Source organism: Bactrocera neohumeralis, chromosome 4 (assembly GCF_024586455.1).
Source record: "Bactrocera neohumeralis isolate Rockhampton chromosome 4, APGP_CSIRO_Bneo_wtdbg2-racon-allhic-juicebox.fasta_v2, whole genome shotgun sequence".
NCBI classification, from domain to species: domain Eukaryota; kingdom Metazoa; phylum Arthropoda; class Insecta; order Diptera; family Tephritidae; genus Bactrocera; species Bactrocera neohumeralis.
The window spans coordinates 29,479,568-29,504,099 of record NC_065921.1 but is presented as its reverse complement, the minus strand read 5'-3'; the positions used below and the strand labels follow the sequence as shown (position 1 = coordinate 29,504,099).

Genomic DNA, 24,532 nt, shown 5'->3' with positions numbered 1-24,532 from the left:
CGCTTGATGATTGCTTGTTTGCTCCCATTATTGTGTTTGCTCCCTTCTTAGGCCGTTCGTTGCATGAGCCAAGCCAGCCAAGCCAGCCGGGCCAGACCGCTGCTGTCCCATTATTGTCCCTTGCGTTTATTTAGTTTTTCTCTTATTTAATGTTTTTTGTTTTTGTTGTTTTACGTGGAAAATCAATAATAGGGGTGGATCACGGTTAAGTTACTGTTCGTTATTTTATGTGCCAAAGAAAAAACGAATTGGTAAATGTCATTCAGCTTAATATTTTCAAGTATAACTGTACCACGATACTTGTAAAAAATTGCGATCTTTTTACTAGCATATGTACATTATTATAATATCACCCTTACAAACCAAGTGGAGAATAAATATATAACCTCAAAAGTTCCTCCTGCCATTTTCGCAAATTACAACTAAATTTTTTTCATCGCTGAGCCAAATTTTGCTGCTCAAGTTCATGCTGGGGTAGTTCTGTTCCATTCTAACTACATAGTTATAGATTACGTGGTCAATTGTTGTTGTAGTATCATAGAATCTACTTCAAAATTATGTTGAGAATGATCTTGGGCTGGCAGCGTTAAACTAATATAAAATCGAGTTCTTTCCAGTCTCCGAATCACACATTTCTGGAAATTGAACTCTTTTATGCTCTTATAAGATCCCATCGAGCGTTGAATGAATATTTACCAGAAGCTTGGTCATAAAAATAAGATAATTTCCCACCGAACTTTGAATGAATATTTACCGGAAGTTTTATTATACAAATATACTTCCCTACCTTTGTTCGAATTTTACTGCCGGTGAACGATCGCTTTAAGAACATAGTCGTTGATTTGTTTTCCTGTACTTTTTTCCTTGGAAACCAGTCATTTATATCTAAGCCTAGGTGATCGGAAACATTATTTTAATCAAGTTTCAGCCCGTGTTGCCATTATAAAGGTCTGCAGACCTGAAAGTAAAACTTATGACTATTTACATTCTAAGAGGAATCGAGGTTAAACAAAATGATTTTGGTCAACAATCAATCAATCTCACGCAAAATCTTCTCATAATTTGATATGAAGAAAGAGTAAATTTTACAATTCTGGACGACCGTCTTATCAATCCAATCAATTTTGGATAATCAAGGAACTAATAAATTAAGTATTTTCTCAGATGATAGCGGGAGAACTGAATATACCGTCTTAGATCACTTAGGATGAAGTTTTAAATTTGAGATCCACTCAAGACAAGAACATAAGTAGATTTTTTCTTAGCAAGCTCAGAATATTAGTTTTAGTTTACCCATTTAATGGAAAGCAATATCAACAGATTTCTCGAAAATCAACCGATCCTGACTACTGTAACGTTGGACAAGCAAAAATGTGTTTTTAAAGATAAATGGAGCAACTGTTTTGTTAGATTTGCACTTCTGCCACTTTGTAGGATATGGATTTTATCCCACTTTGGAGTGCTAATCAATATTGTTTCTGTTTTGACAAGGGAAAGAAAATGATGTCATGAAAAAGCTTCTCATAACCTCAGTCGAAAGAGGTCTTTAACATGTAGAACCCTCGATTTGTCGGATAACTTTATATAAATTATAGTCCAAGTTGGTATTTTATAAATCATCACCTCCATTACTGCAAATTTGTGTTCGGTTAACAAATTAGAACTAACCAAGTAGATGACCTAATTTACTAAACCTATGTATGACGATAGTATTGTATTAAGATAGTTTTAGTATATTAGAACCATGAACAACCTATATTAATCGGTTCCCACGAAAGCCGGGTCTACGTAGCAGAACGGACCCGGATTTTTTATCCGGTCAAGGACTGTCAACTCGGCAGAATTCTGCCGCTACCACAACAACAACTAAACCTATCTTAATCAAAAGCTTGCTATTGGACATTCTTGATCTATTCTAAGTCTGTAAGAACTATCTTAACGGATTTTGAGTTTTCAAAAGCCACTGGCCGACATTTAAAATCCACATTGAACCTACTGGACCTAATTACTCTAGAATCATTGAGATTCCGAAAGCTGGTTACGTTCTTAAATAACTTACTAGTTCTACGCCAATTCCGCAATGTGATAAAATATCATATCTTTCAATGAACAAAGATTGTAGTTAGCAATAAAAATACTGACAGAGTAAAAAATATAACTTGCGAGTATTCAAATTATAATTTTTTGATATTTTTTTCAATTTCGAGTTTACAGCATAAGCACTCATGTACATACATACATATATTTGCATGTGTGAGTACATATGTGCCCATATCGGGTATTTTCAGCAGCGGTTATCAGCTGAACTCCGCCAGTTCCGCTAAAAATATAACATACAGATTTAATTTTGAGTGTGCAGATGTTATACGCTATAGTTTAAAAGCTATAAAAGCGCGTATCGGTTAGTAGTTGTTGTTTCAATAGTTGTTGTTTCTAACGAGTGACGAATTAAACTCACTAATTGCTCAACGCTGACGTAGGAAAATTTAATCTTTGAAAAAAAAAACCAATACAATTCCCGACGTGCTTTTCGAGTGTGCCGATGTACTTCGTGTAGCTTTTTGCGCATATTTGTTTTATTTATGTTTATAGATTTACTTAACAACATGCCAGCAAGAGTTGTTTCAAATAAATTTATGTTATCGATAAAGTGCTAAGTGAAAATTTTGTTACTGGCGCAGTATGTGCTCATAATTCTAAACAAAGCTTAATTAAAGCTCTATTTAGGCTTTTTTCTTAGTATTATATAACATTTGCGCTAATTTTACTTTAGATTATAGACAATTTTTATATTTTATTTAATTTTTTTTTCATTTTGAAACGATTTTCCAATTTCCGCTGCATTTACGCTCATTTCGGCCAGCGTTGAAAATGGCGTCGCTTAACAAAAGCTCATCACGTACATATAAGCTCAAAAGGATATTACAAACAAATAATCTACGCTGATTATATAATTTATAAATAAGTTATACGAAATTAAAATTTTCCACATATTAAATACTCATATAAACATACATACCTACATACTTATGTATGCACATACATACATACATACATATGTAAGTATGTAAATTTCTAATTGTGAAATTATAGCCAGTTGAACCTGTAACCATCGTCAGAATCGTAATAAAAATATATTTTTATAATGACTTCGTTGATCTACATAATACATAATGTGTACACATGAAATATTTATTGTATATCACACACATTACACACATACATACAAATATACTCACCCCCTCTACTGCTGCTCGAGTAATGGTGCAACTTTCAAAGTTATAAGAACATGCTAAATACGAAAATGAATATGTGTACATACATATGTATGTATAATTTGTGTGTGTGGATATGTGTGCGTGCCTGTCCAACTCGCAGATACATTAATAAACCAGTGCATATGCTCATAAAATTACATACATAGAAACATGCATACATATGTATATATACGCTTGTAAAATTACTTCTCACATACATACTTACATACATATATGTATACAGTTACAACCTAGTGCACACTTCCAAACATAAATACACGTTGTAGATATGTGTTCACTTATGTAGGCTGTGTATTTCATTTTTGCTCGAATGTGGGTGTGAGGTTTCTATTAAAACTCTGAAAGAGACTTCGTAGCTTTTGACGATCAATATGTTCGTCACACATAAGTAGACCCATACATACATGCACACATACATATGTGCTTATGTATGTATCTTCATACAAACAACAATTCATTATTCATAGTTTTGGGGATATTATGCACACAGGCAGACACACACATGCACACAGCAACATTCTAAATTGAGAAGAGAGTTGCCGCGCTGCCGTGAGAGCGAGCGAATTCTTGAGTGTTGAGGTGGTAGGCGCCTTTACCTACACCTATTGGGGTGGCTCGAAGCCACATTCATCTCGTACAATATTGCATGTAGTTGTTGTTGCTGCTATTACAATTGTGTTAACGTCGTGTATGTCGTGTGCTTTTGTGCCCCTCAAATGTGAAAAGTTGTCGAATTGCCTGGCCTGACGCATTGGAGGGTTCGGACGATATTGTGCTCAGCTGGCTGCCGCAGTAACAATACAAGCTCTCAGGAATACGGTCGGTCCAGCGGGTGGACGATAGTTGCTTACATTTTTACTAAGTAACTAAGCAACACCAATATTGTTACTAGCGTACATATACACATACATACATACATACAAAACCACAAAAGAAACATACAAACATACACGCTATAAAGTAGAAGGAAAAAGTTTATAAACGTGAAAAGCGCAAATTGCACGTTCGTTCAAAAAGAAATAATAAAAAAAATAGAAATAGAAATACTTACATGCATACATATACAATATAAACGTATATAAGCTTGTGTGCGCTATTTATTTGTGTGTGTGTGTGTGAAATTTATAAAGTAAAGAAAAACTAAGAAAAATTAACAAAACAAATGAAAAAACGAAGAAATATTTAATAATAAAATTAAACAACACGATCAACTGCATAACCATTAACTGCTATGTGTTAAACATTTTCGAACATAAGTAACTGTGAAATCGGTACGCTTTTTCGCTTTTGTATGTATTGTGTGAGGTATATTGGAACCAGAAGTTGGGGAAAATTCGTGCATGTCAAGCAAAAACAGTTGGTGTTAAGGTCGTACGGAAAGTGTGACAGTCAGTGAAGGGTGCATGACAAATGCACTCATACGAGCATATTGTAACAACAAAAATAAAAAATGTACGCAAGTTTGGCAGCTTAAGAAGTGCAGCGCTAGAACCATAACATTACCTGATGCATCTCTTCGCAAGAGAACCGGAGAGAGCGTGCCTAAAAAGTAAGTTTTGAAAGTTGTATTTTTTATTTTTTTATTTATATACATATATATATATGTATGTGTGCATATAATTGTGCATACAAATATGTAGGTATATATAAACATGTATGTTTTTTAAGTAGCTACAAATTGAAATATACCAGTTTAGCAACGTTATTAGTTAGTAATTGCAAGCCGGTACCGCGTGACACCAAATACAGTTATTTTTTCGCGATGTCATAACCGAAAAATATTTCAAAAATATTTAAAATACATTTTAAACTAATAAAATAATGCCAAAAGTAAGTGCTTTTTAATATGTACATAAACATGTATTCCTAAGTATTTACGAATTGAAGATCTCAAACGCAGTAAAAATTCATTTTTATATTTATGCATTATTATTTTGATAATTATAGAGTAGTAAATTGTAGATACCATGACACGTGACTAAAGTATTACAAAAATATGTATTTACATAAATACATACGTCTCGTATATGGTATACACTTTTCCCCCCATATGAGTGCCCTTTTATTTTATAAAGTATACCAGAATAGTACCAGAAACCTTAAATTACCATTAACTCCATATTAAATAAACAATAAAGCCGTTTTCTCAACAATCAATTCTAAAGACGCGTACCAACTTGGGATTGAAAATTCGGCAACATTCTACAAAACTAATAATTTGGGAAGAGCTTGGGTCTTTCCAAAGACAACAACAAAACCGAAATTTTTGCGTTTATTGTTGACAAAACTAGTCCCATATTCGACGAAGAACGTCCAACTTCGAGGTGTAAATATTTCTGACATAGAAACATTTTGTTTTCAAAGGCTGCTTAAAACTAGTTGGACCAGCTATTTGTCGGAAAATATTTATATGGACACGCAAGTAAAGGCCAATATATAACAAGTTTTCATTACATATAAAAATACCTTTCTCCAGCATCTACAATTTGTACCCCAACCCAACGAGTGAGCAATCAGGAATTCACTTACTCTATCTAAGTTGCAGATTCAAAGGAATCATTTGATGTTTTGGTTTATATGGGTACGTAAAGTCAAATTCAAATCAAAATTGAAACGAAACATTAATTAGTATTTAACAAAGATATAATTCCGGTTTAATAAATTTCTTTGTATTGAAAAAAGAATATTACTATATTGTTATTAGCCCGAATAGCAAAATTATCATGAACAAATGAACTAAATTGACCTAAACTAGTGGTATTCAAGCAGTACCTTTCATTGGTTCCCTTTAGCACATCAAAAACACTGTGGATCCATTCCCAAAATCATAGATATTTTAGGATTAAAAAAAGAGTCTTAAAAATCATATCATAAGCACTGAATTGCGCCGACGCCAACTACATACGTACCTCTCTTTGGTTCAACCGAAGCATGGCGCATAAAAATCGATCACATTAGCTCAACCGTAGAAGACACATTTGGTTTGGTTGGCGTTCGCTTGAATTCAAGTACAAATTCTGCTTTGGATCTACAACCATACTTCTGCGGGCGATGCTGTTGTAATTTTTAATGAAAAAAATTAAGGAAATCCACGTCACTTCGTTATGCTTGCCTGTTTCCAAGAAGACAGTGACAGGATTGCGACTCGCAACGTCATGAACGAAGCGTACTAACAAGTAATTTAAATAAGGTTGTTGGACGGCACACGTCACGTGTATTTTTCTGTCAAATGCAGTCCAAGAAAAGTACCGGAATGAAATTGTCGTAATTAGTAGGTATTTTTCTCATTCTCGGTTTCCACCAATTTAAGAGATATCTAACTGAAATTTGTTGAAAAAACGAACGGCCGACAGATTGTGCAAAGGAATTGTTTGTTCAGATGTGTGTTTTTCTTTAACAAATCCCTTAATTTAATAGATAAGAGCACAAAAGCTTCTAAACCTTATGTTAATTCTTATTAAAAATAGCTTTGGGTAAATGTTTGTTATCTAATTATTTGTTTTAAAGGGCTTTCTAAGCTTTGTTCTATCAACTGTAGTGATTTATATAACCTGAATAAGGTATATAAAGTGGGCACGAAATTTGTAGCACCCGGAAGGATATGTCGGAGATAAGGTCTCCCTGACCAGTGTGACGAGCCGAGTAGGTTCAGCTATGTCCGTCTGTCTAACCGTCTGTATATATGCGTACTAGTTACTCAATTTTGGAAATATCGATCTGACGTTCTTCCCAAAAAGCTCCTCATTTGTGGGAACCGCTGATAGCATATGACTGCCATACAAACTGAATGATCGGAATCAAGTGCTTGTATGAAAAAGCTATCTTGACGAAATTTGGCACGGGTTATAGTCTAAAGCAATAATGCAATCACCGAAACAATGTTTAGATCGGATCACTGTAGCGTATAGCTGCCATACAAACTGAACGATCGGAATTCAATCCCACGACAGTCGGGTGTACATAACCGAAATGAACTCGGATTTTTATCCGTTCGTGGACTGGCAACTCGGCAGATTTCTGCCGCTACAACAACAACAATAACGATCGGAAAATATTTTCATTTGGCGAAAAAACTTGAAAATCAAGTTATTGTAAGGAAAACTTGGAATTATGTTATAGCTTCGGTGCAGACGAAGTTAGCGTTTCTAAGATGTTTAGAACTCTTTCTGATGCTACTATAGAAAAATTAATAAAGGGTTAAAACACAATATTATTATATTTTCAACAATATTTTTCTCAAAAATGTACAAAAACATACATATGTACATATGTACGTACTTTTAAATAAATTAAACATTCCGTAAATGTTTCAAAGTTTTGTGAAATATGTATGTAATGTGAATATGGACCTGTCATCAAATACAAATGCACTTACGTATGTTTCTACATACATACATACATATGTAAATGTTAATGTTAACAATAACAAAATAAATTATTTCGTTGCTTAGCACTTTAGCGCCCGCACTTTGCTTTTCCTTACCGAAACTTTACACACATAACGCTTTCAAGTGACTTAACTGAACGTGTTGGTGAGAGCGCCGAACAGGTGTCCATGTGTGCGTGGATTTTCTCTCATACATAAACACACACACTCAGGCAAGCACACTTGACAGTGTATTGAATTTTTCGAAGATGGAAACGAATTTGAAGTTCTCTGGTCGAAGCTCGTGCTGGCATGGCGAACTTTTGCAGTTGAAGCGACGTCGTGCATGATTAAAAGCGTTTGGAGTCTCAGCTCCGCAACGGGCGTTGGAAAAACTTTCATACACTTATGGATACAAAAATAAGGAGCTAAAAAAAGTAAATTTCTGTAAAAATTAAAAATATTTAACATATTTGTTTCTATTTTACATAGATATGTACATATGTATGTGTTAATGTATGTATACAAAGTTGAAAAAATTGAAAATTTTCACGAATTAGTGCGTGTTTTGTGCAGGACAGTGAAAAGCAGTAGCAAACTTACTCAAAAGTTTCACAATAACCACGAAAAAGCATATTGAAAAAGTTGAAATCGAAAAATAAGTACATGCATACAAATGTGTGATTTTATGAAAGTGTGTGTGCGTGTGTGTGAATGCAGCTGGCGAACATGGAATAAAGATTTTGCAGAGCAGAGTTTAAAAATTACACATTCACAAGCATTTTTACCTACATACAATAAATAAAAAAATATGAAAAAGTAACAAGTAAAAGCCAAATGCTGAAAGCTGAAAACATTCGAAAAATTTCTGTGCGCAAATAAAACATGATCACTTCAAATTAATTTATTGGGTGTGCCAATAGGTTTTCTATGTGGCATATCTATGTATATACTTATATATTGTATATTTATGTACGTGAGTGTATCTAAATGATGACCTATGTGAATTTTATGTATGCGAGCACTTACAACCACACACAATTATACAAAAATACGTATAATTGCATATGTATTCGAAGCAGGCAGCTGTACTTTTTCTCTAATTGGTACATTTGCACATTTATGTACATTTGTATGTAGATATGTAAATATTTGCATTTTCTATGCGCCCGTGTATTGGTGCAATGAGCTAAATTAATGTGCATGTGTGTGGGTGAAATGAGAACTTAACCAGTGTATTCCCTCATACGTATGTATGTACATACATATGTATGTGCAAAGCATGCTTAAAAAAGTAATAACAGCAACAACAAAACAAAATATGTGTATTCTGCATAAATATTTAAACAAACATTCATACAATCATATGTGTATATGTACATATGTATGTATGTATTTTCGTAAGTTTGTGACTTATTGACGAACAACGACAGCGAATGCATGGAGCAGCGCAACGAGCGCTCATATGTTCATACAGCGAGTGAATCCCACAATAAAACAGTATTTCTCATGGATAACAGAACGCATGTGCATATTTATGTATGCATGTATGTATGTATGTATTGCTGTGTGCAAATTTGTAAATGCAGTGCAAACATTGATGTGTGACATTCTTAAATGCTTTTTGTTTTTGTTTTTATTTTTTCATTTTTGCTCTCCTTTTCAAACAGTATTCTAACCAGTGCTACTAATTTATTTAAAAAAAAACACTTGTTTTTGGTGCCTATGTGTTTAGGAAACAAGTTAATTAGTTGAAATTACAAACGGTTCTTAATGTTCGAAACGCTTTTCAAATCATCATTACATAAGTGCACGTTTTGACGAATGCACTTGCGTTTTGTATGCAAATACACACACATATCCATACAACAAACACACACATGAACGCATATATGCACACAAGCATACATTTAAATGACAGTGCGTGCGTGTGTGCGCTGTCTCCTTACACAATAGACGCGAAGAGGAAACTTCTTAAAGTTTCACTTCGTAAATCTGATCTTAAAATAGAAGTTAATAAGAATTACGGGGAAATTGGAGAGAGACCATCATTTATTGTTTTGCTTTTTTTTTTTTGAAATTCGGCCAGTGGCGGAGACAAACAATGGAAATGGCAGCCATTTGTAAATTGTCTGCCACCGGTGCGATGGCAGCCATTTTGATTTTTCCGCGTACCATTTTCATCATTGCGAGTCTGTTTGTATTACATATGTATGTATGTACAGCTATGGACATATAAATGGCACAAAATTATATTTCAACTAAATGTTAAAAATTGTCCATTAAAAATTGCTCGAAATGTCAAACTTTTTGCATCCAACTTTGTCCCGTAATAGCTCTCATATCTGCAGCGGCGAAATATTCCGTTATGTTTTGCTAATTATTTACCGTTATCAATTTTGTGTAAACAACACTAATATTGAATGGACACGTAAATGGCACAAACTAATTTGCATACACAGTTCCCGCGTAAACTTCGATAGAAGCGCATGATATTTACCATAGTTGGATAGTTTTTTATCAGAAGTATTTTGAGTAAATAATTTATAGAAAATGGGATCAGGAAAGCATACCACAATAGAAGAAAGACGAATCATATGGAAAATGCATGAAGGAGGACAGAAAGTGGCCGAAATTGCTAAAAATTTAAATATTTCTCGGAAAAAAGTATACAATGCAATTAATTCATGTGTGAAGAACCCTGATTTATTGATAAAATCACAAATTCGAAAACCAAGGCCTCGAAAAACAGATGCGCGTACGGATGCTGCTATTGTAAGAATGTCCAAAAATGACCAATTCGAGTCATCACGACAGATAGCAGCCGATATCAACCAATCATTGGATACAGAAATATCCTGTAGGCTTGTCAGGAGACGACTGAATGAAGCAAACTTGTTTGGGCGCATTTCTAGGAAGAAGCCACTCCTGTCAAAAAAAAACATTTCTAAACGATTGGCCTTCGCCAGAGCCCATCAAGAAAAAGCAATCAATTTTTGGAAAAACATATTGTGGAGTGACGAAACGAAGATCAACAGGATAGGGCCAGATGGAAGAGTCTTTGTTCATCGTCCTAAAAGCCAAGAATTTTATTCAAGGTTCACACAGAAGACAATCAAACACGGGGGCGGAAACATTATGGTTTGGGGTGCATTTTCCTGGCATGGCATAGGGCCACTCGTACGGATAAACGGCAAGATGGATAAGTTTCAATACTTAGACATTTTGAGACATCGTATGGAACCATATGCCTTCGATAACATGCCAATTAAATGGAAATTTATGCAAGACAATGACCCCAAACACTCCTCTAAACTAGTTAAGAATTGGTTTAGTGCGGAGAAAATCGATGTCTTAGATTGGCCAGCGCAGAGCCCCGACTTAAATCCCATTGAAAACTTATGGAATGAAGTCAAGATTAGAGTCGCGAAGAAAAATTATAAAAATCTGGACAATCTTTGGGCTGCCGTTCAGGAAGCTTGGCATGCCATACCTAAGACCAAGTGTGAAAAACTGGTTGAGAGTATGAGTCGCAGGTGTGAAGCAGTCATTAAAAACAAAGGCTACAGCACAAAATATTAGCTACTAAATTGTTTGTACACAAAAGAACCAGATAAAAACACGTTTTTAACTCGAATTTTCCCCTCTTTTGCAGATTGTGCCATTTATGCGTCCATCTAATTTTACCACTTTTTCTACCTTTTCATAATTTTTTTTGTGTAATTAGTGAATTCGAAATTGAGTTTGTGCTATATTTTAGATGTATGGAATAAACTTTCAGAAAACCACAAAAACTTGGTTGTTTGAAAGAATATTAAAGATACTTTAGCATATGAAAGTATACTTAAATGAATGTGCCATTTATATGTCCATAGCTGTATGTGGTGAATGTACACTGTCATTGTCAAATATCCCTCAAAGTTATGCTTGTGCATTTATAAATGTAAATATAACTTAAAAAAAATAAATAAATGCAAATGTATTTAAATTTTTTTAATGTTTATATTACGAACTGGATACAATATATACATACATACATACATATGTACATATGTATATACGCGAAGCTTTCTCCAGTTGAAAATTTGCGCTTTATAGGATCAGAATTAATGGTGTGCGTATTACAGTGCTATTTTTGGTGTAATTGTATAAATGTACACACATACATATATTTACTTGTATGTTTTGTTTTATGTACTGTCAAGTGTACAAATTAACATGAAATAGGTAGGAAAAATCGATTTCATGCTTATGATTGATCGATACATAATTCGTATGCTTATTTCCAAAGCAATTTAATATACATACTTACAAATATTTTAAATATTTATGTACATATGTACATACATACATATATGTACAATTACATACATATGTTTACCATTGATCGACATTGATTTTAATAGACAACTCGGCTGAAATCAAAATTAAATTTTTATCTTGAATCCTTTATCAAAAAGTGTCAAAGACATAAAAAGTTAAAATATAATTATTAGTTCATTTTAATTTGTAGTTGTGAAGGAGCATACCGAGAAACTTCAAATAATTTGAATTTGCAAGTTCTAAAAGTTTTAATTTATTTTCATAGTCTTGTTATGGTTTAGGCAAAAGAGATTGATAATGAAGTATAAACTAATTAAAAGTTTATAAGCAGCGCTAGGAATGTAGAAACAGGCAATATTTTCTCACTTTTTTCCGTATTACTCCTTTGTTTTTTAGCCACTTGGTTTTCGTTATCTAAACTCAATTCGAACTCCTAACCTACCTTTAGATCCTTAAGCTTTCAACGCCATAAAAAAGACTTAAAATATTGAATTCTACGATTTGTAGAAATTTTGTGCGAAAAATAATGAAAGTAAATATAACTTATCGATAAATAGACAGCTCACGTCCCATAAAAACATAAATAAAAAGTCGCTTTTCTAATTTGGTACGTATCTTGAAAAATTTTGGCTATAAACAAATGAATTAATTCTTGTTATATCCTGAAGTTCTGTTACAGAACTTGACTTGGAAGCATATTTTAACAGATTCTTTTGAAAATAACTGAAATCAACCTTTTTGTACATATATGTACATATGTACGAATATATGTACATACATGTATGCAAGATACTCCTAAATGGCCTTGTATCCAAAATCTGTTCTATTCTGTATATGTATGTATGTATGTATTGTATATCCCTTCATATTTTTAATAATAAATATTTTTTAAGCCGATCGTTTTGACTAAGTTGATAATTGTTGAACTAATGTCATAGCAATTGGCCTTGAAAATAGGAAAAATACTTGGTAGTGAATTAGAAAAACGATCTTTGTAGAAAGCCATTATCTGCACTAATGGTCAAATGAATTTGTATATGGTATTTGGAGGGCACAAATGCGCACACATATGTACATATTTAAATATCTTAATATGTCAAAGTGTACGTTGAAATCGCCATCTTAGGTAGTTAAATTTTTTCAGGTACCAACGTAAAAGTTTTTTTGTTTGCTCCACGCAGAAAAACAATTTCTCCAGACTAGTGGAGATATGGTCTTTGTTGGGACGGTACTTATGTATGTATGTACATACGCTCATAGGTCACGTTCAATCGCTAACGCAAGTCTCCAGCTGTCTATATTTCCACTATATAGAACCACAAGAATGTATGTATGTATGCATGCAGAACTTAACAAGATGAAAATGTTTGGTAAATTATTCGTGCCACTGCGGAGGAAAAACTTGTTCAATTGTTTACACAATATACAAGATATTAGATTTGCCACCACTTTATATTAGTGTGGTTAATTCGATAATTATACTCAAAGCAAATACACATATTCTTTAAATTTTAAACAAAAATATACGTATGTATGTATGTATATTCATAAATGAACAGCTGATAAAATCGTTAAAAATTTATTGAACTTCGTAAATTTTAAAGGTTTCAGTGATGTCATAATAAATTTGAATGATATGTACATATGTATGTACAGTGTGCGACAAAACTAAAGCACGGAATCTAACTTGTCGGTATTTAACTCGATAAAATCATAAATTAGGCATTACGTGATGTTTTATTGATTTGTGTTATTAGTTCATGTATTCTTCTTTTAAAATTAGTAAAAATTAAACAAATTAACTTATTAAAAAAATATATAAAATACCATATATGAAAAACTCCAAAAATTTGGTGCGACAAAACAAAAGCACGAAATGATTTTATGATTGAAAAATGTATGTCTTTCAATATTTGGTTGCGTATCCCTTATTTTTCAATACAGTTGCACATCGGCTAGGCATGGACTCAATTAATTTATTTGATATGTCCCAGGAAATGCTTTTCCATGCTACCTTCACTTGAATGTATAAAACGGCCTTATTTTTACAATTCTCAAGTCTGATTTTTCGATCTACAATTTACCATTGGTTCTCTATGGGATTGCGATCAGGTGATTGTGCGAGTCGCTTCAAAACCTCATTCCCGTTATCAACAAACCACTGTTTTACACAAATAGCAATGTGTTTCTGGTCGTTGTCATGTTGATAACTCCATTTTAAAGCCATTTATTTTGCAAGATGTGGCAGCATTAATATTCTGAGAAATATTTTTATGCTTATATTTGTCCATTATACTGTTTATATGATGAATTTATCCTATTGCATTCCCTGGAAAACAACCCCACACTAGTACATTGTCTCCACCTTGTTTCACCGCGCTTGTTTTATAACGTTGATTTAGGCGTTGTCCCTTTGGTCTGCCTACCAGCTTCAGCCCATCTCAATCTTTGATATTAAACTTCGATTCGCCAGAAAAAAGTACAGTTTGCCATTTGGTAATCGCTCAATTTATGTGCATCCTCACAAATTCCAATCACGCCAGTCTGTTCTTTAAATAAATAATACGGCTTTTTTGCAATAACTTGCTACAGGTAGCATGAAAATTCCCCATGGACAGCTCGACGTTGTATGGATCTCTGTAATATATTTAACCGTAATTGTCTTACAATAGATATTGCCGATATAAAAGGGTAATTTTTTATTGCCCGAATGACTCCCTTATCCTCTCGTTCGGTTGCTCTCCACGGCCGTCTACCTCTATGCGCTGTAACCAAAGTGCTTGATTTGCCAAATCAGCTAAATGTTCGGGAAACATTAGGATGATTTATTCCAAACTTTTTTGCAATAGTCATAACCGATTCTCTTTTCTTAAAATCCTTAACAAATTTTTTTCTAAAATGAACAGAATACTTATTTCGAGCCATTGAAATATCTTTCTCTTTAACATACAACCAACCGTACTGCATGACGAACTGCAACTGAATATGCATTAATATTTTTCTAATTAGGTAATAACTACACATATCCAACATTTTTGATCATTAAAAACCATTTGACAAACAATTAATGTGCAATTAATGTAAATTCTTAGTTATGTGCTTTTGTTTTGTCGCACCAGATTTTTGGAGTTCTTCATATATTTAATTTTATATAATATTTTAGTAAGTTAATTTGTTTAATTTTTACTAATTTTAAAAGAAGAATACATGAACTAATAATACAAATCAATAAAACATCACGTAATGCCTACTTTATGATTTTATTCGGTTAAATACCGACAAAGCAGATTCCGTGCTTTAGTTTTGTCGCACACTGTAGATATCAAATGACATTTATTCATACATACACATGTATGTACATATGTATGTATAAAGCATTCCGCTTTTAGCATTTTCTTTAACTTTTCTGTATGATAGTTAGAAAAAATGTTAAAAGGGAAACAAAAACTAAATTGTTTAGTTGATCTCTCATAAGTGCAAGTATCTTCATACATATGTAAGTATGTATCTCTGGAACATACATATGCATGTACATACATACAATCACGTTACAACGCTCTCCACACTTTCCAGTGCAATCTCGCAAATTTATTGAAACTCATTTAAATTTTTTTCGAAAGGAACTGCATGCACTCACCAGCGATGTTAACGTCAGAGGTCTGTCTATGCGTAGCCTTGACGAACTTTCCACGTATGTACATATGTACATATGTATGTACGTGGCAATTTTTTATCCGGTCGTAAATGGTAATTACATAAATAACATGCAGACATACATATGTACATATGTATGTAAATAATATACATGTACCTATGGTTTGAAAACTACCCTAATCTCGCGAAATTCTCGCAGAACTTCAGGGTGAATTAAGGCTTCTTTTAAAGATCCCCATGTACACATAAATACAAACATACATTCATGTAAGCACGAGCATGTGTAAGCATAACGACGGCTCTTTATATTGATCGACGCTTTGTAGGCATATACATACATACGCACGTACGTTTATACGTTTAGATACAACTATGTAAGCATGTTCTCAAAACGAAAATGACTGCAAGGGTGCTTAAATTTGTAAATGTGTTTGTATATACATACATATATGTAGGAGAGTTTGTGAAATAATAGCATGGGGAGAGAATTTAGAACTCTGCACATGACAAGAGGGGAAATGTAATAAAGTAGGGGTAAGGAAGAGAATTTAAGGCAACAAATATAGCTCATATGATTGCACACACATCCGTCCATTTGTCGAATGCCTACATATTTGTGTAGATGTTGCAAGTTGTTAGTGGGTTGATATTTTAGAATAAATTTGTAGCATAAAAAGGGAAAATGACTGCTGGAGAGTTGAACTTCGCAACATTTTGTATGTATGTATGCTTCATTGATGGCGATAACATACCTAAACGCAGAGAACTTGAAATACTTTTCGTGTTCTCCGCTAAAAAAAAACCCCAACTTGTTCGTTACTAACGTTTCATTTTCAACAGTTTCGTCGTTTGCGGTTGTTTTCCCATCAAAATTTCGTGTAAGTGGCCAGATTGAAATGTGAAATTGATGGAAAATTTCAGAAACATAAGTTGGATATGACAATATGATCCTGCTTTAAGACGAATTTATATTTAAAATGGATAACTTTAAAAATCTGTCACTTGTGTAAATAAATTTTGGTTTTGTTCCGGATATATGTACATACAATTATAAATGACTTTGCCTTACAAACCACGATCATTGGCACTTATGTCCGCTGTAAGAATATAGATATGTATAGTATTTTTATTAGAAAAAATCAAGAATGTAAATTTTATAAATATGCTTATTATTATTATAAAGCTAAGTCAATTAATACTGTGATCTTTTTCTAAATCTGATCAATCCACCGATTTATGTAAGAAACTTTCAAACTTTTGCTATGAAGTAAAAAAAGGAAATGCGAATATGTTATCGTTATCCATGTTTTGATCCATCATTATTTTTACTCGTTTAGCAATTCTTTTTTCAAAAAGTTGGTCGGTCTTATGTTTTTCGCTTTAATGTGTTCATTTAGATATTAGCTAAGCTACTTAAAGATTTTCAGTTTTCCATGTATGCTGGCAACCTTGACGGAAATTCATGATTTTCTTTGATTCTCTTCATGTTCACTTCTGTTTCAATTCCACCAGTAATAAATATGTTTGCATATATTTATATACATATATGTATGTATATATGTATATGTTTTTTTTTTGTAATATTTCTGCATTAAATAAAAGCAGAGTTGTGCAGCAGTTAGCAACCGGAGGGTAAACATACATACTTACATGTAGTAAAAGGTATATAAATTTACATGTAGATAAAGTAGTTAGTACATAATTGTGTACCTGAATATAATATAGATGTATGCAAGTGTAGAGAACGAAACGAAAATTCCCCTTACTTCATTTCTTCCCTCGTTTGCGATCGTGTTCATATTACGTACCTGAGTATGCTGCTTCAGTAGGAGAGAGAATCTATGATTTCCCTTAATATGTTTCGCACGTAAAACTGAGAAATTGAGGGACAGCGGCAAACTCGTTATTATATTATATGGCGTCGGCTATTGCTATTGCTGTATTGCTGGCTGGCCTGTTTACCTCTCGTTTGTGGATTGTCGTTCGTGATGCGCCAGTTGAGTTTAGGCTGTTGGAGCTTTTGTTTGTGTCTGCTTAATTTTTCGCGGTTGTTTTGGTGAAAAAGAAAGTTGAAGTCTGGAAAATGTGAGTTATTTAAACATTTATGTTGTACATAAATACATACATATGAAGTGTATGTGTGCTGCTTTGGTTTTTTGATAAGGAAATATGTGTTGATAAAAATATTTGTATTTGAAGAAATACTTTACATCTTCGTATAAAAATAATCATAAGTATATATACATATATGTATGTGTGTATATGAGTACAATATCGAAAAGTACAACGTGGAGTGTTAAAGAAAATCAAGTGAAATTATGCCAACTAATTGATATGTGTGTGTATACGTGCATCAGCATAACAGTTTCGTTGCTTTGCATGATATTCTGAAGGTGTTTTTTCTCTTCAAGTATGGATTATTTCACAAAATATATATGCACATTTATGAAAAATAATTATTAAAAAAAATCATTTTAAAGAAACTGCAATTGAAAAAGAACTTTGTATGATGTTTTAATTTTGAAGTACATAATTATGTCCATAGAGACTTTCGGACACCATAGTAGTGGTAAAAAAAATCGTTGGTTGGTGAATTTCCTCGAGGAAAGGAAAGTGCAGAATAACGGGCGTTATTGGCAAAACAGGCAAAATTGCTTGCTTAATGAAGAGAATAAAAAGTAGCAGTGGCAACACTGTTGGGGAGGAAAAGTAACGAGCGCAAACTGTACGCTAGCTACGAAATCGAACGTCGGGCGGGAAGCCGAACAATAATTTCGCGCGGTGGTGACAGCAAAACGAAGTCGAGACATGTTGGTTGTTTAATCTATGCTATTTGTTGTTGCGCTGGTCGCATTTGAGCTGTTAACGGTGGTAGTAGTAATTTATCCCCACATTCATATTAACGGTGCTTCCATTTTGTTCGAATTTTTCTTCTACTGTTCTCACAACATGTTATTGTGTTATACATACTAGCTAGCTGACTCGGCTGTTTGGCTGCTAATCATAAGTTTGTCCTTTGAAGATTGTATATTCTTTTGAGTTGCTTCTATGTATTTTTGATATATTTAGCATATATTCCTCAACTATTCGTAGAGAAAGTGCATTTCAATCGATACAGTGAAGAGTGAACTCACATAGTGACTAAAAGTATTGAAGGTAGATAAGTACTCATACATATAAAGAAGGTATTTGTGTCCAGAAGTTATATATTTTGCTGCTGTTATACGCTAATGCAAATCAAGTTTACATATCTGTTGCCAATGTTATCAAATAACAACAAAAAACTGTGTGTGAATGTATATTTTAATAACAAATGGTGTATTCTTTAAACAAAAATATTGAAGAATTTTCGTTCATAATTTTTTGTTGGTGTGAACCGTGGCAACTTTGGGCCATGTTTGCATTAAAAAAGTGAGAGAAAATTGCCTTGTGTTAGAAAGTCACATGCTGCACCACTTGCAGATACATTTTTGATAAATATTAAAACGAGATAAAACAAGCATAAAGTTTGCTTCGATGTACATATGTTATATACATATACAAACATACAACATTGTTATTGTAGAACAAACTAGATGTAATATATATTAATAATTTAGTATTTCTGGTTTTTTAATAAATGTTAGATTTTTGAAGACCAGTATACAACTTCTGGTTAGGTAGCTGGCGGTCAGTATATGCAAATTAGTATAGATCTCCACATATGGGACAAATATTGTTGAGCTCCCATGGAATTCATTGAAGCTTCCATCACTTTATTAACATGATCAGTTGTAATTCTAAATATTGCAGAGGAACATAATATTTTCTTAAATCATATTTCATTACAAGCTGAATAGGGTATACTGACATTGTCACGAAGTATGTTACACTCAGAAGGGAACGACGGAGACACCATAAAGTACCTATGGAGGTACATTTATTAATGATCAAATATAAATATTAGCGTAATTAATCGATTTAGCCATGTCCGTCTGGTTATATGCAAACCTAGTCCCTCAATTTTTGAGTTTATGAACGATCAAAAGCATGATCCTCTGCGGAAAACTTTCTTATTTGACAAGATATCTTCACAAACTTGACTCGGATTATTGGTTAAAGCAATGGTACAATCTAGTTTGTACAAGTTTTTGTATGGAACCTTTTTTTTGTCGAAGTTAACGTTTATTTTTGATCTTAAATAATTTGGATATTCCGAAATTAAATTGAAGTTATTCGGGTAGCCGGTCGAATATTTATTTACTCTACTGCTTTGCCGAATAAAAAGCAAATAACAATTTATGTGATATTGTTGTGTATGTACAAAAAGTTAAGAATAATATTAATTGAAAATAAATACCAGAAAAAAATAAATATTTTAATCTTAATCTATTCTTTTTATATTTCAGTTACAATTACTGTTGCAGTTTCAATATTGTGAAGGAATTCTCTAGTTATAACATTTTGGTATTACACTTCTAACTACATTCATTCAACGTCTACAAAAACAGAATTAAGAACTGCAAAATTATAATCTTTTGCGGGATTGGTTTCCCCATATAATCACCATAAATTGCCCATCATCAAACAAAACTGCTTTTAACATTGGCGTCATAACTACATCCTCGTGGGACCATCGCTGTCAGTTGGCGCCATGGAGGACGATCAGCAGTTTTGTCTTCGGTGGAACAACCATCAGAGCACGCTAATTAGCGTATTCGACACTCTGTTAGAAAATCAAACACTTGTCGATTGCACACTAGCCGCTGAGGGAAAATTCCTTAAAGCTCATAAAGTGGTGCTGTCTGCGTGCAGTCCATTTTTTGCCGTAAGTATATTTATATACCTTAGAAAATTGCAAATTTCAATTGATTGATGTGTTTGTTTTGTATATTTTTAGACTTTACTGCAACAGCAGTATGATAAACATCCGATATTCATTTTGAAGGATGTCAAATACCAAGAATTGCGTGCCATGATGGACTATATGTATCGTGGGGAAGTTAATATTTCGCAGGATCAATTAGCTGCATTGCTAAAAGCTGCGGAATCACTGCAAATCAAAGGTCTGTCAGACAACCGCAGTGGTAGTACGCCGAAAACAGAACAACACCGTGGTTTAAATGTACCTGGAAGTGGTAGTAGTATCGGTGGTGGTGGTAAATTGAGTGGCTATACACTCGAGCAGACGCAGTCGAAACGTCCTCGTGTTGGACCATCCCCCATGGAGACTGCCGATATATCAGGATCCCGCGAGGGCTCATCTAGTCCATCTAGACGTCGAAGGAAAGTTAGACGCAGGAGTGTCGAAAATGCTATGTCCGGTAAGTATCTTAAAAGCAAAATTTTAATATAATATTGGTTTTCATCATCTCAAAATTCCAAACAAACAAATTGAATGAGGAATAGAAAAGTTTTATTTTGATTTAACAATATTACACTCGATTTTAAAGTATTAATATATTTGTGAAGAATTCTTAAGACTTATTTTGACACAATTTTAGAAACCAATAAAATATATGTATATCATATTTAAAGCAACATGAATTAATTCGAATATTTTTAATGTTTACAGCAGACGTTCATGACAATTCCAACTCTTCTCAAATCAATCAATCGTCACTTCAACCACAACAACAACAGCAACCACAAACCAATGCAAGTCTAACTGGGGTTGGGGCCTTAGCGGCAGCCACCTCTTCACTTCCAGTTTCGGCATCCGCACTATCGACCGGTTCAAGTGGTGTTTTAGCAGCAACTGGTTCCATAGTTAGCACACAAGGCACTACTCAGCAAATGACCACAAACATTACCAAAAAGACTGAAAGCGTTAAGGGAGCAAGCGATGCCATGAATTCAGAAAATATACCAACAGTGGGTGTAGTTGGTACCGGAGACGAACAAAATGTTGAACATCTTAAGGGTGAAAAGTCCAATCACAAACAAAAGTCATCGGCACCTGGTGTTGCTGGTAAAGAAACTGCCGAAATGGTAATCGAACCGAAAAGTGAATATGAAGAAGAAGGCAATGAGGAAACCGTTGAAGATTTAACATTAGACGATGAGGAAATGGGTATGGATGATTTAGATCAAAATGCCGGTACAAGTCAAGCCGGTGAAGGATCGAGTCAAGGTGAGACAATGGCAAATTTAACTGAACTACAAAAATAATTGCACGCAATTTTGGAATTTTTAGTTTTGTAAATTATACGTTTGTGATTAATTTGTTTTTGTGTTTTTCTTATTTAAAGGATATGCACCGTGGCAACATGACAGATCTCAGGACGAGTTATTATTGGCGCCACAAGAAGCACAGCAACGGGATCCACAAGGTGAGCTAGTGTAATAAGTCAAAGCAAAGCATATATGAAAAAAGCAAAGAAAGCTAAAAAGAGCACGACAGATAAAATGCCAAAGATTGAATGAACAATACTTTTTTACAAACACTATTAGTTGCAAAGTATTAATGCGAAAATGGATGCAAAATGAAAACTTAACATCCACAAACAATAGCAATTAGTGTAATACGGAAAAATGGGCAACTAGTGAAAAGTGAAAGTTTACATATTTGTTTACATTTTTTTTGCTTTAGTTTTTGTTTCTTTGATTGTTTAACATTTTTTCTTTACACTTTGCTATGTATGTACATGCGTATATGTACTTATACCATATAATTTATTTGAGTTTGTAGCTTAAATTGTTTAAATTAATAAAAAAAAAAATATTTAAAATTAGGAGTTACAAAATTTATTAGTCGTGCTCAAAGAAGCTACTATTGCTGTGTCACAGTGACAGTAAATTCTAAAAATCTAGTAGATACATATAACAACGAAATTTAAGAAAAGTTTGCGTTAGAAAAGAATTAAAAACAAGCAAATTAATTTTGATTATACTTTAAATTACATAGAGCAGCATGTAAGATGCGAAGAAAGGAAGAGTGGTGCTGCTAAATATAATGAGTTTAAAATTTAATACTTACATTAACTAAAACCAAAAATGTGCTACATATATATATACAACATATATTTGAAAACACAAATATGTTTATTTAGTTAACATTTAATGTGAATAGCAACAGCTATGCAATGCAGCCCACTTCCACTGTCTTTCTCTTTCTTTGTTTAGTTAGTTTTGTTAAATAATGTTTTTTTTTGTATTAACTATGCAAGTTTTAAAGTATTGTATTTGTTATTGTTCTTTAACACCACACAACTGTGTTTACTTACTTCTTACTTACTTACACACACACTTTACAACAATATTTATTTTTAATATAGTACTTCTGATTTCATTTTGCTTGACAAACTTACATACATATATACATATTTATGCTAATTTGTGTTCGTTTATTGTACTAATATCGTTTACGTATAGTAGTTTTTCAGTTGTTGACTTTGGTGCTGGTGTAGAATTCGTTTTGTTTTATCATTTATATTTGAACAAACATGCCCTTTAGCTATTTACTTATGTATATATATATGCTATTATTATTATTTATATTTTTTTTCTCGAAATCATTCACAAAATATGTACATTTGCCGCTTAACGAAGTTTTTTAGTCGAGTATTAGTTTTTTCCTTCTGAATACCAGCTTTGATGCAAGTAGTATTGCCACATTTTTCACTTCATACATACATACATATGTATCGAAATTCATATATTCATTGAGATTTATTATATGTTTTATGTATTTATGATACATAGATACATATATAATTGAATATTAATGATCATATATAATTGAATATTAGTGCAGTCAGTCTGTCCGTCGTACGCGCGCAGTAACGAAAATGTGTTTTTTTGTTTCTAATTTGTATACACATATTAGCAATACAAACCATATACCCTTCACGCTCACGTCCACTATATATACCTGTAAATCGCTTACATTCAAAATGTCATTCTCAAAAACTCATTTCGTCGCTTCTCATATATCATAGTATATTTTTTTTTGTCGTATTAACACAAAGCATTTGATTAGCTGGTAACTAAGCTGACATTATCACCACATATTTTTTTGTTTTTTAGTATATTTTCTTTTGGGTGAAGATTGAGTTTTTGTTATTTGAAGTGCAGGCTTCATTTGTAAGAATTGAAATTTTTTATGGCAATTGCCTTTGTTTCATATGTTTTAATGTACGTAAATAAGCAGTAACGTGTGTAAATTGTACCAACACACACTCTCACACACAACACAAGCACACACGTGTTTATAGCGTCGTGTGTGTGCGCAGGCGGATGCATGCTAACTCTTCCTGTGCATATACACAAGCTTAGCTATGGCGTAAGCCTTGTCAGAAATACAAAGTGTTACATAATTTTATTTTATTTTTACATTTTTGTATTTAAGTTATATAATTTTTATGTTCGTTGGTTGACGGGACTCAATTGTTTAGTTTATTTTCTATATAAATATTATTTTAAGTGGCAATCTAAGCAAAGTATGCGCTAAAATCTTAGGATACGTGCGTTGGCGGACGCTGTGGTCGTGCTTAGTGCATGGCACAGTGGCTGTCAAATATTCGTTACTCTTTTCGGCTCGGTACACTCGTGCATTTGCTCGCGTTTTCTTTTCAACTACGCGACTTTCTGCTTCAAAAAGTCGTGTAATTTTTTTAAAGTTTTGTTTAACGGTGTTGAAAGTGTAAAAACAAACAAGTGCTACAAAGTGTTGATATGTGTGCGTAAGAAAATTGGAAGTTCTGTTACCTACATAATTTGGCTGGTTGTTTTGTTGGACACCTCGTTGCCGTGGCTGCCGTAAGGTTTGGCTGAAACATGTAGCTGTGAGCATGCGTAAAGCATGCTGCAGCGAGGTACTGTGCGTTTCATGCCACATCGTCATCAACATCTTCATCGCCACACCGTTAACAACATCAGTAGCAAACAAGCAAGCTGTCGCCAAATCAGGTGAGTATTCTTTGTTCAACGG

At 33.3% G+C, this 24,532-nt stretch overlaps 1 protein-coding gene across 3 annotated transcripts in view; it reads left to right on the top strand.

Moving 5' to 3' along the window:
* Window positions 1-4,061: 4,061 nt before the first annotated feature.
* The window catches only part of LOC126755484 (longitudinals lacking protein, isoforms F/I/K/T-like), a 116,254-nt gene continuing 95,783 nt past the window's right edge, over window positions 4,062-24,532 (top strand). For 2 of the 3 annotated variants that reach the window (XM_050468080.1, XM_050468082.1), the window contains exons 1-5: window positions 4,063-4,827; window positions 20,010-20,428; window positions 20,501-20,924; window positions 21,176-21,733; window positions 21,852-21,932. In XM_050468080.1, coding sequence (XP_050324037.1) covers window positions 20,255-20,428; window positions 20,501-20,924; window positions 21,176-21,733; window positions 21,852-21,932 — 1,237 coding nt within the window. In that variant the 5' untranslated portion in view covers window positions 4,063-4,827; window positions 20,010-20,254. Of the gene's footprint in view, window positions 4,828-20,009; window positions 20,429-20,500; window positions 20,925-21,175; window positions 21,734-21,851; window positions 21,933-24,532 lie in introns of all 3 variants that reach the window. The other variant, XM_050468083.1, reaches the window with a different exon arrangement.